Here is a 16,624-nt window from a genome sequence, read left to right on the forward strand (position 1 = left end):
CAGCACTGCTCCTCGCCCTCTGTACCGATGACAGTGTTGCCAGCGGTCACATTCTTGATGATCCCACCTCCCTTTCTCTGATGAATGGTAATGGAGACCCCAGGCTGTGTCCGAACCGTGTAGGTACAGTAGTTTGGCTGGATGGTGTAACCAAAATGCCTGGATTTTAGATGCTAGTGAAATGGAAGAAATTGTCTTTGGTCTTGAACAGGTGGTCCGATACCCTTAACCAGTTATAATTTGTAATGAACCCATGAAGCAAGTTACATCCTAACGGTAAAGGAGGACATGTTGATAGACAGGTGCAATTAGTGGTTCTGTGCAAACACGAAGGGGTATTGTGCAATTATAGCAGCTCAGGGTGACTGAGGGGGAGTCAATGTACAGGTTCTGGTGATCCGTGCTGCGCAGTGCCGCGGTATGGGCAGATGTCTTTTACATAATACGGTATTTATTTTTAATATAATGTTTATTTGTACAGCTTGGTGGGGTTTTTTTTTGTAAGTCTCGCTGTGTGCAAAACATTGCTGCTTGGATGCAAAATACTTTCTGAGCAATCGGTCAACACGGCAGCAGTACAGCACGATCGCTTGCAGGAAAGGGGCGCGGTTTGACTGGAAGGGACAGAGAGAAGACGATCGGCGGAGGAGCTCCTCACACGTCTGTAGAGCAGACGTGAGAGGCAGATAACTGCCACCTACGTGGAGGCAGATAACTTCAGCAGGCTGGTCTAAAATCGGGCGAATAAAAAAAGATAGATGCCTCCTTTGCATGCTGTAAAGGCGACCTCAAACGCTGGAGCCGCTACCGTGCAGGGCTCACTACGGCAGGTGCTCTCTCCTGCGCCCTGACCGCTCGGCTAGGTTTGCCTCCTTTCCTGCTCCGCCGTATAAACCCGCACCCGCACGTACATGCGTTTTATAAAGATCCGTTTCATTCGTTTGGACACTTTCTCATCCGCTCTATGTCATTTGCCCTCCTGTGCTCTAGATCCCTACGGTTCCCCGACACCTAACGAAGGCTCAACAGGCAGGAACGTCACGTTTTATATTTTAGGTTTTATCCTAAAAATGTATCCTAAATCTTTACCTGTTCGTCTGCGGTCAGTGTGCGCGCAAGTTAATCACGAATCTCTGGTATCGCAACTTGATGACTTGCTGTCTCCATCCAGCCCGGCTGGTTGGTGCGCTCTCTGCCGGAAACAACACAGATCTTCAGAAGGCGTTAACAAATGCGGGGAGTGGCCGACTCGCTCCATATAGTGTAGGCCTATGAATTATCCACTTCGTTTCCAGCATTTACTTTCGTTGGACTTGTAGAATCACTCTCCAATAGAGGAACGATGCAAGCGATTAGAAGGGGATATTGGACTCTGCTGACTTTTGCTTTAAGTGCTGTTTTCGCAGGTAGGAGCTTATGTGAATTAACCACGCATTTTTTTTCTGTTGCAGTACTTGTGCGTATTTGATCAGTTTCCCCAGTACAGAAGAAGGCGGCGTATATTCGGAGACTCTCACACAGATTGCGTGTCCGTATCTGTTGTGTTTTAGTACTCTGTTTCGTTTAATTTGACCGGAAGGACGTGCATACGGCGAGTGAACTGTCGCTGCGTGAGGTGAAGATCCAGGTGTTCCGCGCAGCCTGTGTGGCTGTAGACCCCCGGTTTGTCACAGCTCGCTTTCTTGCAGGCTGGCGCTGTAGACTAACAAGATCGATAGGGTAAACCAGAATAACGTCGCCTTTACAATCCTGATATTTTGTGAATTTCACATTGGGGGGGGAAACGGCTCGGATTCGGGCGAAAATGAAAAAAAAAAACACTAAGGCGGTTCAGAAATGAGCGTCCCGTAAAAAAGCAGGACGGAACGCGGAAAAAAATCACAAGGGCAGTAAAAGTCTTTTGATATTCTAGAATAAAGAGTGCAGTGGGAATCTTTTCCCTACAGATTGTTTTTGTTTGGTCGCTCTCTGTGCTTCTACCCGGCGAGAAGCTGCATGTTTTTTTGGACTATTTTAAGCGAGCCAGTGGCACCAGTGCAGTCAAGCTTACGTATCGCGCCGTCAGGATTTCCATTACTTTGCATTCCCGTCCACAGGTCGAGTCAGGGAGGCGGGTCCTTGCTAGGAAATCTGGATTTTGCTTTCCATCTAAAATTCCTTGCTCAAACTTTGTTTTTTGGAATGCAGCAATAAATCGTATGCAGCGCGAAATTATTTGGTTCGCTCCCTTGCAGAAAAATCTGATCTCCTCACGGGCATGTAGTTCTCTGACACACACGCACAAAATAAACACGTTGTTAGCGAGGAATTGAGTGAAAGGACCGCAGTCATTAATTGTGCGCCGGTAGATAATGGGTTGTTTTAATATTGGCTTCATTCATTTCTGCTGCGCTCTTGAGAGAAATGAGCGCGAGTTCCCTTATTCCGTGTGTCCACTATCGGGGACCCACTCGCTGTCACCCCACTTGAAGACGATAAACGATGAAAGGGGTTAGCGCCTTGGCTGTCCCAGCAAGAGCTCTTCAATTGTAAAAGACGGACCTGAAAACCAGCTGTAGAAATGTGCGTTTCTGACAGATGGGGAGCTAGATTCTTTTTAACGAGCTGTTTTCGCTCCCACTTATAGGAATTCTATGGAAGACCGTTTTCGCCAGGGAGTAAAATATAAACGTGCTATGGTATCTCAGAATTGCGACTTCAAAATAGCCCATATTTCATTGTCTGTCCTTTTGTTATTGTAACGGATTCGGGTTCTAGGGGTTGTGCCCTCGCCGCTCCCACCCTACATCGTGCCTCACTGCATGGGCTCGTACCCGGGTCTTGCCAGCTGAGCCAAAGCTGAGGTCGTTTTACGATGTCACTTTATCTCCTAATTACGAGATAACGAATTATTTTGAGATAGCAATGATTACTTCAGTGTATGTACAATAAGTCATTGTGCATGGAACGCATCTAGAAGCGCCCCGCACTTGGCCGGCACTTTCGGTTTCATGATCGTGTCAATGACCTGCGCTGCAGAATTTGTACGGATTTAGTTTCGACTGGGGTTTAGTCATAATGAAATCTGGCCATTTTTAGCAAATATGAACATAATCATCATAGGCATGAGGACCGCTTTTGGGGAATTTAGAGATCAAAGCAATGATGGTTCCGTTATGAACAGTTTATACGTGCAATCAGTCCCACTGCGTACAACATTTAAGTCCGCAGGTAGCGATATTATAGGTGTTATATGACACGTGTGCTAGATAGATAATACTTTATTAATCCCATAGGGAAATTGATGAAACTTTATATGTAATTGATGAAACATACTTTATGCTATCGCGTGATCGCATAAAGTACACGGGATTACTATCTCATAATTGTGAGAATTTTCTCGTAATTACGAGATAACTTTGTCGTAATTACGAGATCAGAGCGAGGATTTCTTTTTTCCTTGGTTCGGAAGCGCACTGCTGCCAGAATGGTAACTCTTAACCGAGCATTTGACGGCGATATCTGTTGAGGGACTGTGTCCAGCATTTTACCAGTATTTTGAATCGGTGTTGCTTCCATCCACCTATCCATTTTCTAAGGGGCTCCTTCCGAATCAGGGTTGCGGGGGAGCTGGAGCCTATCCAGGCAGGCAGACACACACATTCGCACCCGGACCAGTTTTCCCAGAAGACAAATAACCTGTCAGCATGTCTTTGGACGGTGGCAGGAAACTCAAATGCAAATGTAGGGAGAACATTCAAACTACACACAGCCAGCACCCCAGGGGCTGACCCTAGGGCCCCGCGCTGTGGTTTATTATTTTTCGGGAGCGCAGTAGCACACCCCGTTTGCTCATCAGGGCGGTGCAGGGGGAAGTTCACGCTGCTGTACAGGAAGAGAAAGCTGCAGTGTGGCGTTTGGCTGAAGCCCAAGCGCAGATGTCCGGGAGCTTCTTCAGCCATGGAGGGAGAGTAATAGGGCAGGCAGGCAGGCGGGCATCGGGGCACAAGGGGCTGCAGCAGAAAGACTGCCAGAAATTGCAGCGAAAAGGGGTGGAGGTATGAAAAGGGAAAAAAGAAAAGGGAAAGTGGCGAAAATGAAGGAAGCTCCAAGGAGAGAATTGATTGGGGAGCTGAAACCTGGAGAGCGCTGGCAGTAAAAGAAAAAAATAAAATGCCGGGGTTTCCCCTGGCAACCGCCGGACGCGCGTCGGTCCCGGCCCGAGCGGGACGCGTCGCTTCCAGCTCTGCAGCCCGGGAAGACAAGTCGGTCTGATCAGACAAATCGCCAGAACAGCGCTGAGGACTGGAAGAGGAGCTGCCTGGCAGGCTCCACGCTCAGACTGAACGATGCAGTGAGGTTTCCTGGCAACGGAGCCTATAAAACCACGTCTGCGAGTCATTACAATATCCATGAGAGGGCCTGGACATTCGGAAGAAGTGAATCATTTGCAGTTGCCAGCGTCATGATTACGGGCACAGCTGCAGCTCTGCTCCTGGCTCGGGAGAGAGCCTTCTGTGAGGTGATCCTCACGGGGGTGTTGGCACTGCCTGGAGGAGCACTGAGCCCCCCTGACAGCACTGGGGCTGGGGTGTCGGAGCTCAGTCATGGGCTGACCCTCTTTGGGGAACTGTTGGCAAACAACCTGTTACCCACAACCCACAAGGTCAGCCTGCTCCCTGGGTGAACTCAGCCCCTTTGGGGCGTCCCGTGACCCACAATATCCCAAAGGCAACCAGAGGTTCAGCTCCACAGGCCTCATTATGGTTATCTTGGGCCAGAGTTCGAGAGTTTGTCAGCACTAGAAACTAGTCTCCAGCTCAGACAGTTTGTAATTGATCACGTGAGAGCTAGATTAAACATGTTTCTAGCATTTTTGATCTTTCATCATTGAGAGGAGATGTTCTCATGGCTTGAGGAACAGATGATCATGTATCGACTGTTGAAGTATTAATTTATACTCGTTATTGTTTGAGGCATGCTCCTCTTTAATGCTTTTGTGTATGCATTCAATAATATGAACGTTATTTGTTTCAAAGCAAAAAGGAATGTGTTGAAGTTTCCAAAAAAGTGAAATTGTGTGTGTAAATACTTATTTTGTTGGTTAAAAACAGAACAAGAGAGAACTATTGGATACATTGCATTGATTAATAACATTTTAATAATCTGATTAATGGATTTTCCCTGCGACGGACTGGCCTCTCATCCAGGGTATATCCTGCCTTGCGCCCGATATACTACGGCTGCCCTGTGACCCTGAATTGGATAAAGCATTTAGGAAATAGATGGAAAATTAGTTTGTTACAAATTTAATTAGCGTCCGTCTGTTTATTGTGGTAGATTCTAAGACAGAAGACAGGCAGTGAAATGGAGGGGTGAGGGACAGACTGAATGAACTGGATCAGTTGGTCCCTGACCAGTTCTCTCCCAGTCTGCACAGCCCTGTGAGTGAAGTCCTTTCAGAGCGCTGGACCAAAGACCAGTGAGGCAGACGTCTGTCTCATGGGCAGCCATCAAGTATTAGCACCTCAGGGAAAGAGGTTTGGGAGAGAGAACAGAGGTTTACGGCGTCCTGCACCAAACCAAAAAGCTTTTACAGCATTAACCTTCTGAACTCCTGTGTGACACTTCTGTAGTTACACATAACAACAAATACATTTTTCCCCAGTGAAATTTTGATATTACAGTTAGCAAACTACCATTATTATTAAGACAGCTTTTATATTCTGTACTTGAAAAGGTGATGTTAGTCACGTGATTGGAAAATAATTTAAATTACAATTGTTCCCTTTCCTTTTCCTTACTCCAGGAGCTGTCCCAGAGTGTCCTGTTGAGATCAGCCCTCAGAGAGCTGTGGTGAGATATGGGGACCCAGTGACAGCGAACTGCACTACAACACAGACACCCAGAGGAATGGGCTGGGAGGCTACAGTTGGGTCTACAGGCATGAAAGCAGATGTCCAGTCTGTCACCTGGAATGTCAGCAGTCTGACTGATTGGACTGCAGAGCCTAAGTGCTACGGAAACTTTCTTACTGATCCCAAGCAGTGCAGGAAGAATCTCAACATCAGTCTGTACAGTGAGTGACTTTTTATTTCTTTTGTTCATGGTTGTTGTTTTTCACAAGTACTAACACCACCATGCATGTGCTTGATTTTTCATGGTTTCCTTTGTCAGTTCAGATCTTAGTATTTTATATTTTGCTTTCTCGTTTATATTTTTATGATAACCATTTAATTTGATATAGCATTTTCATCTCAAAGGATATAAAGATGTTTGAGGGGATCCACTTCACTCACCTCAATATGAGGTCACTGGTGCAAAATGGCTGCTGTGTGTCTCCCAGGTGGGGCTGCACCTCAGAGGTGGATGAAGTGTGTCCCTTCCTGTATGTGAAGTGCTTTTGGATCATCTGGGATAAAAGTCTCTCTTATAAACACAAGTTAAATTTAACTAAACCTTTACCACTTGAGATAATCAGTTGAGATTAAAATTCTCATTTACATTTACAACTTGCAATTTTATCAATTTGCACAGAAAGATCTTGAAATTGGGTAAATTGTTTCATGAAAATATTTTGCAGTACAATGTATTCACAGATTAAGCAGAGGCAACATACTGTAGGTAGGATAATTACAATATCAGCTTATTCTATATGGTTGCAGGTTTATTTTTGACAACTTTTTGTCCAGATTATTTTGGTGGAATTGATGTGTGTAGTGTACAGTGTTTAAATTAACAAAAAAAAGTCAAAACACATGTGATAAGTTCTTTTTACCATGAGGGACTAGTGAAGACTCTGACATTTACTTACCCATTACAGGGAAGCAGGCAGTTTGAAAATGACAGAAGTGAGGAGCATCAGGTATAAACCACAGTAAAACAGTTACTGTTTGTAAGGGTTTGATGTTTTCTTGGAAGATGAAGTTGTTATGAGGTCATTATTAAACCAGACATCCCCCAGATCTACAGCAGGCAAAAGGGTCCAGATCCTGCCGGGAGAATTGGTCACTGTGGGTCTCTGCATAGGACAGCTGTAGGCGTGTGTCCTCAGATACTCTGAGAATGAGTGAGGTCTACATCAACAAGTGTTGCCCTGGAAGTGTTAGGACAACCACATGGTGCCTAATGGGACTGCTCTGGTGCAGGCTCTCAGATGGAAATACAGCACAAAGCTTGGTAGGGAAAGTAAATAAAGGAAAAATAAATATATCCAATGTTTTTATTTTTGCAGAGTACCCGGACAGTGTCTCTCTCAGCCCAGTGGTCCAGATGGTGGAGGGGAGACAGTACCAGCTGCAGTGTGCGGTCCAGAACATCGCTCCTGTTCAGTACCTCACTGTGAACTGGTACAGTGGACGGAAACCGATTCACAGTCAGGACTTTTTTACCAACACTACTAGAACACCTGTGAATGTGTCTGCGACCCTCCTGATCACCCCTGACAGAGTTGACAATGGACAGCAGTTCACCTGTGAGGCAGAGCTCAACCTGGGCCCAGAAGGACCACAGCCCCCCCCTGCAAAGCAGTCTGATCCTCTTCGCATTGCTGTGCTGTGTGAGTATACATTAACTTGTCATTTCATTATTCATTAAAACACCTCACAAGTTCATTGGTCAGGAAAGAGTCCTGAGTATCTGGCTTAATTTTTTTAAATAAATGTATTTTCCTTCCTACCATTTTGAAATGGCCAGATGTTTTCAGGTCTCATTATTCTAAATCCTGCACACGCACACAGGGAGAATGAGGAAGTGTAGGCAGGCTCCTCTGACCCGCCCTCTGTGGCACAGGCTGTGAACCCCAGTGTGTGTGATATGGGGGTGACTGGAGGAGACCATGGTCAGGACTGTCACATGTAAACGAGGGAGGTCATGGTGTCGCTGTTTCGCTGTGCGGCGAGAGCCTTGATTGGTTAACCTCACTCAACATTAAGCAGCTCTTAGGCCACCCATGCCTGCCATTGGGAAATCCCAGAGCCCGTTGTCCAGTGAAATGACCTGGGCGCTGAGCCAGATCTGGCCCTGGCATGATTTAGACCATGTTGGAGCCTTCTGTTTCCACGCCTAGTTTGTAAGGGCTGCATCCTGTATTGCTCTCCACACTCCAGACTGTGGCTGTCCTATCTATTACTTTCCCTGTGGACTCTGGAAAGTCTTGGCATTCACCGGACACTGCCCCTGATTTCTTGTTCTAAAGAGCTTTTCTTTCCTGTTTCACCGTTGGCAGCCATTGAAAGGATTAAAGCGATCGGTAATTCCCTGATCATAATTAAATGTGCCCCTTAAACAATCAATCTAATTCCATTCGTAAAATATTTTTTTTTGTGTAAAATGGGGGTAAGTAAAACATATAAAACATGTAAAACACCTGACTCTGTTTTTCATCGTAAAAGGATCTCAAAGTGCTTTTGCATTCGGGAGGGGACAACCCAAAATTGTTGACAATTTATTCGTAAAGGAAGCCGTTTTACTGCAGAGCAAGATTTGCACCTTGTTTGCTGAAAGCGACTGAAAAGGCTTAAATGGGTCAATTTTGAAAGAGAGAATGTCTGCAATTTTTTCCCTCCGCTTTAACATGCAGCTACATTTCTACAATGGCCTGGAATTTTATTTGGAGCAAGAAAATGCAGAACTAGTGGTTATCCTAAAGAGACTCCGTCTCTTGTTTGTTGACTGAATTTCACATCAAGCTGACTCAAGTCTAGCCTGTCCCCTGTTTCAAACACAGAGGCACTTGCTGATCTCTCCATTCCTCCCCCAGCAGCAGCAATGAGCTGCCGTGCGTCACCCACGGGGCTCTGGGGTTCTCGAATTCTGCCTGCTGGTTGTGAGCGGAAGATGTTCAGTATATTGTAAAAACACAGGACCGAACTCTGAGGTAGCTAATCATAAAAGCCCTGCGATGCAGCGGTGAGGTTAAAGGAGGTGTGATACCGGTGGGGCGAGCTGTAAACAATATAGATGTACAATTTTACACCTTCCTCCCTCTGACACATTACCACCACACAGCTCTTCTCAGGGCGAACTCACCACTGATCAACAAGACTCTGTCACATACGCTCTGCGGACTCCATACCATAGCCTGCAATGTGCTCCAGCAGTTTCTTCATTGGAGATCTGCGGCTTTGCCCATTCCCTTAAACAAAGACCAGTGACACCAGACAAGACGGTACACAAGCTCCTCATGGGGGCGACTCTGTGACCTTACAGCAGAGGTAACTGTACCACTTGGAGATGCTGACGAGAGAGCCCATTGCCCCGGCCAGTAGCAGTGGGTCAAAGCACTGCTCCCCAGCCTGGGCTGCACACAGCACTGGCTTTGTGTTTAATGGACTGTGTGTTGCTGGTGTCATCTTAAAAAAAATAGAGGTACAGGCCAGCCTTCCCCAGACTCTCTCTTCCTTCCTGTTGGCTGCTCCTTCATAAGTGTGTTGACTTTGTCAAGATGCCTTTTACATTCTGTCTGGTGCTGCGCAGTAGATGCTTATTGTTATTTAACTTCTCTTTTAGATAAGCCACGTTTTCTCATCTCAGGGAATGAGAGGGTTAAAATTGAAAAAGGTGAGGACCTTCTCCTAAGCTGCAAAACCAGCGCTAATCCTCTTCCTACATTCAAGTGGAAGACTCCTGCCGGTGTCGATGACAACAGAAAGGAGGGTGACCAGTTGTTTCAGGCACCAGCTGTTCCTGGAGAGTACGAGTGCATTGTGGAAAACCAGATAGGGAGCATTTCTAAGATATTCTCAGTGGAGAAAATTCCAGGTAAGTTTTTTTTTTTCCTCTGCTTTAAGCTGCATGATCTGAGTTGTTTCAGCCTACCTCCGAGAGCTAACAAGCCGAAGTTAGCCAAGTTCTGTAGACTCACTCATGCACTCACTCGCAGTTCTTGTCCCATAACACTGGAGTGTTCTATATCTTTATCTTTAGTAAAGTTGAAGAAGAGTGTAGTCCTGAGAATCAGAGCCAGAAAAGATCTTGTGTATTGAACTGCAGATAAAATTAAGATGTAGGCTGTGGAAAACAAGCTATGATTCAAATTGGAGTGAAGATCACATGGAGCAACTTGGGTGTGGTCTCACACTCCAAATTGCCAGTTCAGTACGGCCGTAGTCTTTTGTGTAACTTGAGCAGGGCTGCTAAGAGCCTGAACATCCAGGGCAAAAACCACTTTTGTCACTGAGCCACAGGCTTGTAAATATTTATGGTTCTGGCTCTCGCAGAATCCTAGGAAGCAGATGCTCTGACTATGCAAAGTATGTCTTACTGAATTGGGATAAAAGGGGGAAACAGCTGTATCTCATTCATAGGGATGGTAACAAACCAGGTAGTCAAAAAGAGAGCTCCTCTTCCTGTTCTTGTGTTCCCTTGTGAACGATTCTGGGCTCAGGAAGGAAGTGAAGGCTGCACGCACTGACAGGCTGATTTCGGTGTGATGGATCAGCTCTGGGTGGCGTTTGGCAAGTTCCAAATTCTCTGAACACCCTCCACAGTTCATCTGAATAGAAACAGGATGCCAGTTCCCAGAGCACTGCAGTTTTTCCAGAGTGCGAGTCTGTAGTGCTTCAAGCCTGGAAGTAGCATCCTTTGTAGAGGCTTGACATTAAGTCAGATGTTCACTACTTGTTTTCTCTTGAAGAATTTTCTCACCGAACACAGGAATGTGTGTGCACGAATGCAGGGATAGAGTTGCACTGATTTTACCAGTCTCGAACAGCTGGTGCTAATCCTGTCCAGTTAGTTGCTTTCTGCTGCTCGGATAACTGAGAGCTTTGTGTGCTGTGAAATGGCAAGTGACACCAGGGAACTCGAGCACTGCAGGCTGAAAGCCAAGCACTGATGCAGTATTGACACTGCTGTTCCTGGGGGTTCAAATCCAGAACGTTTTAGGGCTCTTTTCATCACAATAAGAGAGAAAAAATATTACTTAATGCTGCTTTTAACAGCAGTTCAGAAGCAGGTCAAATTTCTATTTCTGCTCGCCTACGCACCAGTATCTTACCCACTGAGCACCCACCCTCTGTTAGGCAAGTAATACTAAACCAACTTTTATACAATTCAGACTACATTTCATCAATACGTCACTGGGAGACTAGGATGAGTCCATCACTCGGACATTGCAGTTTCAGTCTAAATCACGCCTCTGACTGACTGACCAGATTTAGTGGGGTGGAGAATTCACTCTGGGCGTAGGCGCGACTCATCCAAGCATCTCTGCAGCTTGCTTGTCGCTCAGCAGCGCCCTCTTGTGACTTGCCAGGGGTCAGCAAGAGCTGCACTGCGGACGCATCCGGTGCTGCCCCTGGAGTGGGCAGCAAGTCCACCATGCACCTAGTCCCTTCCAGTCAGTGCAGAAATGCTGAGCAGTTGGCCATTGCAAAGCGGTAGGCTCCAAGGACATTGGATGAAATGAATTAAGTTGGGGACTTAAAAACTAATTAATTAAAATACAATAGGGAATCAGAGCTGTACCTAAGCTTTTGCATTTCGGGACAAACTCCCTATTTATATTAATTTATTAGGACTACAGTTATCGCACTCCAAGATCTCTTGGGTTTAATAATCACAGGACTGACTGCCTTTTGTGGTGGGGAAGGCATGCCTTTGCCATAATGCGACCTGCCAAGCTAAGCTGAGTTGTATAAAAATACCGTAACAACAAAAAAGAAGGCTCTGCAAATGGACTACAACAGCCTGCCCTGCCCACATCATTAATAATCGACTTTATTCCTTTGACAGATAAGACGGTCTTCTGGAGTATCATTGGAGCTGGAATTGTGGTGATTGTTGGGCTGATTGTGGGATACGCATTCAAAAGATACAGAGGCAATAAGAACTCTGTTATCTGAGCAGCAGTGTCCAGGAAGATTGGAACGCCCTGTGCTACAGTTGAAAAGGACCTGGTCTGAAACCTGCAGATTGGATAATCCCGGATGTATTTCTTACTTTCTCTCCTCTCAGCCGCCATGGCTTTTAACACAGAAGTAGATGGGTTGCTGTTACCAATGGTCTGACCACACTGATCCTTATGAGTCCCAAGATGGCACATTGTAGAGGTGACCATTACATCATCAATTTTAGGAAGACTGGGAACAGTTCAGTTGGGTTGATTTAAACAGGTTATTGGCTGAATTAATCCCAAGATCTGGAACAAAGATCTGACTATCTTTCAGTTCTTGTGTGGGCGGCAGAGCTCTCTTAATTGAATGAAATTCTCTCCTAACGCCTAAAGCAAGTGTTCTCCATCTTTAGAAACAGGGGTCCTGGTATACGGGTCTTATTTTCACCCCTGCACCTTTCTCCTCTCTCGGCAGGGATGGCTTCTTTTCACTTCCCCTTGTGCCCATCGTAATGAATGTGTGTACACCTATGAAATCTCCAGGGGTCTAACTTGGCATTACAAAGGCAGCTAAACTGACCAGTACAGTATATTATAAAAAGACAAAAGTAGAGTGAGGCTTCGGGACTCTGGAGGTTAAATACAGGTTAAGCATGCCTTTTTTTCTGTTTGCACTCAAAATACTGAAACGGAACACTGACCCTTGAGTTATGCAAGAGGTTTCCTTTAAGATTACATAATCCTACTGAAAGCTGACAGTTTTGCGAAGGGGCATGTCTGGATTCTAGCAGGCCCAGGCAGCACTTACCATCGTGAAGTGTTAGCTGTACAGCACATCCAGCTGCTTACAGCTGCATTGACCACCTTCGGACTCTTGACACGTGTGAAAAATTGGGCTGTTCAAACATTTGCTTTTAGGGGTGAGGAGTGGCGATAGTATAGTGGGGCAGTAGTTAGCATTGCTGCCTTGCAGCACTGGAACCCTGGGATCAATTCCTATGGTGCTATTTGTGTGGAGTTTGCATGTTCTTCCCACATTCACATTGGTCTCATCCAGGAGTTCCAATTTCCTCTCACGGCGTGAATATGGGTAGGTTAATGGAATTCTGGGACAACTGGCCCTGGTGTGAGTTTATGTGTGTGTGTGTGCCCTGGTTTGGTCTGGTGTCCTGGCCAGGGTCTATCCTGCCTTCTGCCCATTGCTTGCTGGGATTGACTCCAGCTCTCCAGCAACCCTACACTGGATAAAACAATTAGAAAATTGATGTAAGGAAGGTGACGGTACTTTGTGTGCTTGTAAAACACCACCACAAATCTTCCAACGAAAAGGAACAAACATAAATGTAATGATGGTTCATTTTCAGAAGTAAAGTCAGAAGGCCCTCATGGGTGACAAATGTCACTTTGCATTTTAAATATTGTTTCCCCTGTGACATTTAAAACAAAATCTGATCTCGGAGTTAAAATGCCTCGTTACTTACACAATCCCTGTGGTTAAAGCCAAAGATAAGGGTTGACACATACTGTAACCCCAGCCTTTTTTATTCTGATACTTTCTTGTTTTCCTTTAGTTTGTTAAAATTATATTTTTTACCTTTTTTTAAAGAAATATATTTTTGGAAAATTGTTCAAAATCGGATGCAGTTGGCAGCAAGCTGTCTTTTCTGTGTTAGACTGTGGAGTAAAAACTGGGTTAAGAGGAAGACTACACTAATTCAAGATTAAAAAATCAATCATTTTAATTCAGTGAGGCTACAGCATGATGAGCGGACTCCTTCTCTGTGGCACATAGGACATCAGATGTCATTCTGATACTGTTAAACATGAACTTGAAGTTTTGAATGCACTGTAATGAGTTTTAAAAAAAACATGTTCAGCTGTTGCCTTTGATTTTTTGCAGATTTTTTTTATATTATGAGCAATCGGTGTAATCCTTAAATTGTTTGAATGCATTGCTACAAAAGTAATTTTTAACACACAAGGGCATGGCTTTCATTTTTATTTATTTAACTGTGTGCATTTGTTTTTGATCTGATCTCATGATCTGCTGCCCAAGGGAAGCAGACTCGTCTTTACCCTGTAAAATATAATCGATGCTTGTTTTTCCCCCCCTCTCATTGAATGGTTGTTTCCTATAGCAAAACTGTCCCCACTGGGCTGACAGGTTAAGAAACTCAAGTGCTCAACGCATTCCGGCATCCAGTCAGTCATTTTCCAGGCTGTGTGCAACCTCTACCGTTTCTAAAACTGACTGGCTTGGGAAGACTGAAAAAAACCCCACAGGAGCGAAAGGAGACCATGTGGAAACTAGCCAGCTCATGGATGCAGATCCAGATGTTGGCCACAGGTTCGCCAGGAATTGGCTGAGCTGAGGTGTCGGAGTGGAGTGCAGGAGGAAAGCGCCCATCTCCTGGAGCACCTGAGCTATCTTTCTCCCTGCGGTTGCTTTAATGTCCAAGATTGCTGCAGCATGAATGTTGACTTTGGAGGACGGAGTGCATAGAGACAGCTGACGGAGCACTGTCAGGGCGTGATCTACCAATAAAGACCAAAACTGAAAACCCCAAAAATATGTGGTTGACTCATTACAACAAAAGTTTTACCTGATTTTTTTTTGCTAGGGGAAAAAACACATCAGCTTACTCTTGGCAGGCGTTCCAAAAAAAGCTCGCTGTGCATGAATGAGGAAGTGTGGTACTGGAAATGTCAATCCCTGACGGCATAATTCATCACAAAACTCACAAGTGCTACCAGGGAGATACGCTGCACAAGTTTCCACAACTCCCCCTGACGTCATGCGCCCCACCTACCCTAAAACCCCACTACAGATCAATCCTGGAAGGCTTCCGAGAACAGCCCCCACACCGGAAAACACACAGGCAAGAAAATGTGTGGTGTACTCCAGGATGAAGTTTTTTTTTTGTAGTTTTCACAGAAAGGGTGTAGCCTCAAATATTTAGTATAGGTTTCAAGTTGCACTGTACACAGATTTAGCTGTGAACAAACTGGCATGTTTAGATCCTATCTGAGCACAAAAGCAGTGTAGATATTTTCAACCTTAATCTGATGATAAAAAAAGTACGGTCGAGCAGAAGCTTCAGGTTATTTGTATGCTTAATGCTTCTCAAAGTTAGGATTTTTACAGGACGCCTTTGTTTTTGCAACACGGGGGATTCAGAATATCTGCCCCCTTTAACCTATGGGACTGCAGTCTCACGTGAAGCTTGCTCCCTGAATGTGCTGGGGCAGGCCAGCCTACCAGGGATAAATGGGGGGATAGTTAAATTTGAGTTGTACTTAACTATGTACTGGAGTAAAAAAAGGACTTCTCCTAATTCTCATTTCAGTACAGTAAAGTAACAGTGCCCATCTGAGATAAGACCGTGGTTGAGAGAAGAGGATATGAGCAGTCTTTTCTTTTGTAACTTCCAGACTGATTTCGGCAAAGAGCGGCGGGGAGGTGCCCTCTGCCCATGATGAGTAAAGACATGGGCTAGGCCCATCCATCACATCCTGCCAACAATATCTAAATGACATTAAGACAGATTTCAACAGATGGCATAAATTCATTGCAGACGGAGCATTACATACTTAAACCATGTGACCAATCTTAGTGCCAGGTTCTACAGTTGAGCCTTAAAGGAGCAGTAGATGTACATCTTTACACTTCCACTGATATTATCCCGATGCATTTTTATAAAAAACAAGCGTCATGAAGCTATTTGCTTGAAAAGACCTGTACAGCCTGTTCTGGGGAGAGGATGTGTGTGTAGCTAAAAAGCTATAGGGATCTTGTCTACATTGCTCAAGTAGCATTACAATAAAATGGAGGGTCTTCAGCTGGCAGAAAACAAAAGTGCTTTTTAAGTGCAATTTTGGATGTTGGAGGTCAAATTATTCTGCGTTTCCAAGGAAAACAGAGCACTGTTTGTTCAAGGTTTTGAGAGCTGAATTGTCTGATTAATACACCAAGCACTCAGTGTCATTTGGCAAACGCACAAGGAGATGGAAGAACTTGCAGAGTCGCTTCAACACCAATCTGTCTGTAGAGGGAGAAGCAGCTGGGTGGCGGACTGGAAAAGGAAAATCATTTTCAGTGGCAGCAGATCTGAACCACAGGTGTGAATTACGACAGCTGTACATACAAAAGGGGAAGTGGATTAGCTGACCTTCTGTAGTCTTCTCAAAAATTGATTTAAAACACATATTTCAGGCCGACTTAGACAAAAGGCACTTGCACTGCCTTGGTCTCGCAATAGGTTTATGCCATGCTGAAAAGAGAAGAGAGAAAACATACTGTTTTAGCTGTGAAGCCTTTTTTAGGTGTGAGCAACACCTGAAGAAGGCTTCACAGCTGAAACTTTACGTTTGTAAAAAAAAAAGTTTTAGAATTGCAAATAATCCTGTTTTACATGTCCACCCAATCTGGGAACCGACAATTGTGTCTTTGTGCATCAGCTCACAGCAACACCCTGCCATAGGCACATGGGGAAAAAAGGGAGGTGCAGACTGGTCCTGTCCACTGGTGATTAGAAAAGAGAGCTCACACGTGAAGAGGGCACAGGGGTCACAGAGAGCCCTGAACTGTTAGTCCCAGCTTCACTCCTGAAGGTGCAGGCATGAACCTCTGGCTGGGGAAAGGTAACCGTATATGACCCACACTTGTATTTATTTACCTATAGCAGATTACAGAGCCTCTGTTTTTTTTTCAAAGGATGTTCTAAATTAATTCCGTAAGGATTGTTTTAGAGAGCAGGAAAAGCCAACCATGAACCAGGAGTGTTGCATTAGTCTACTCCTGTATCGGCA

At 45.0% G+C, this 16,624-nt stretch overlaps 1 protein-coding gene across 1 annotated transcript; it reads left to right on the forward strand.

Annotated features, from left to right (window-relative positions):
- Window positions 1–673: 673 nt before the first annotated feature.
- Window positions 674–14,385, forward strand: LOC148650061 (intercellular adhesion molecule 2-like). The gene is made up of 5 exons (XM_088603462.1): window positions 674–1,406; window positions 5,789–6,058; window positions 7,214–7,537; window positions 9,490–9,741; window positions 11,716–14,385. The coding sequence occupies exons 1-5, from the start codon at window positions 1,343–1,345 to the stop codon at window positions 11,823–11,825; spliced, it is 1,020 nt and encodes a 339-aa protein (XP_088459588.1). The 5' UTR covers window positions 674–1,342; the 3' UTR covers window positions 11,826–14,385.
- The last annotated feature ends 2,239 nt before the right edge of the window (window positions 14,386–16,624 follow it).

The sequence above is a fragment of the Lepisosteus platostomus genome, chromosome 13, assembly GCF_059453375.1.
Source record: "Lepisosteus platostomus isolate fLepPlt1 chromosome 13, fLepPlt1.hap1, whole genome shotgun sequence".
Lineage (NCBI taxonomy): Eukaryota > Metazoa > Chordata > Actinopteri > Semionotiformes > Lepisosteidae > Lepisosteus > Lepisosteus platostomus.

Coding starts and splice junctions, on each gene's coding strand:
- LOC148650061 (XM_088603462.1), top strand. CDS start 1,343: ATGCAAGCGATTAGAAGGGGATATTGGACTCTGCTGACTTTTGCTTTA. Junction 6,059..7,213: donor TCTCAACATCAGTCTGTACA/GTGAGTGACTTT, acceptor TTATTTTTGCAG/AGTACCCGGACAGTGTCTCT. Junction 7,538..9,489: donor TCTTCGCATTGCTGTGCTGT/GTGAGTATACAT, acceptor CTTCTCTTTTAG/ATAAGCCACGTTTTCTCATC.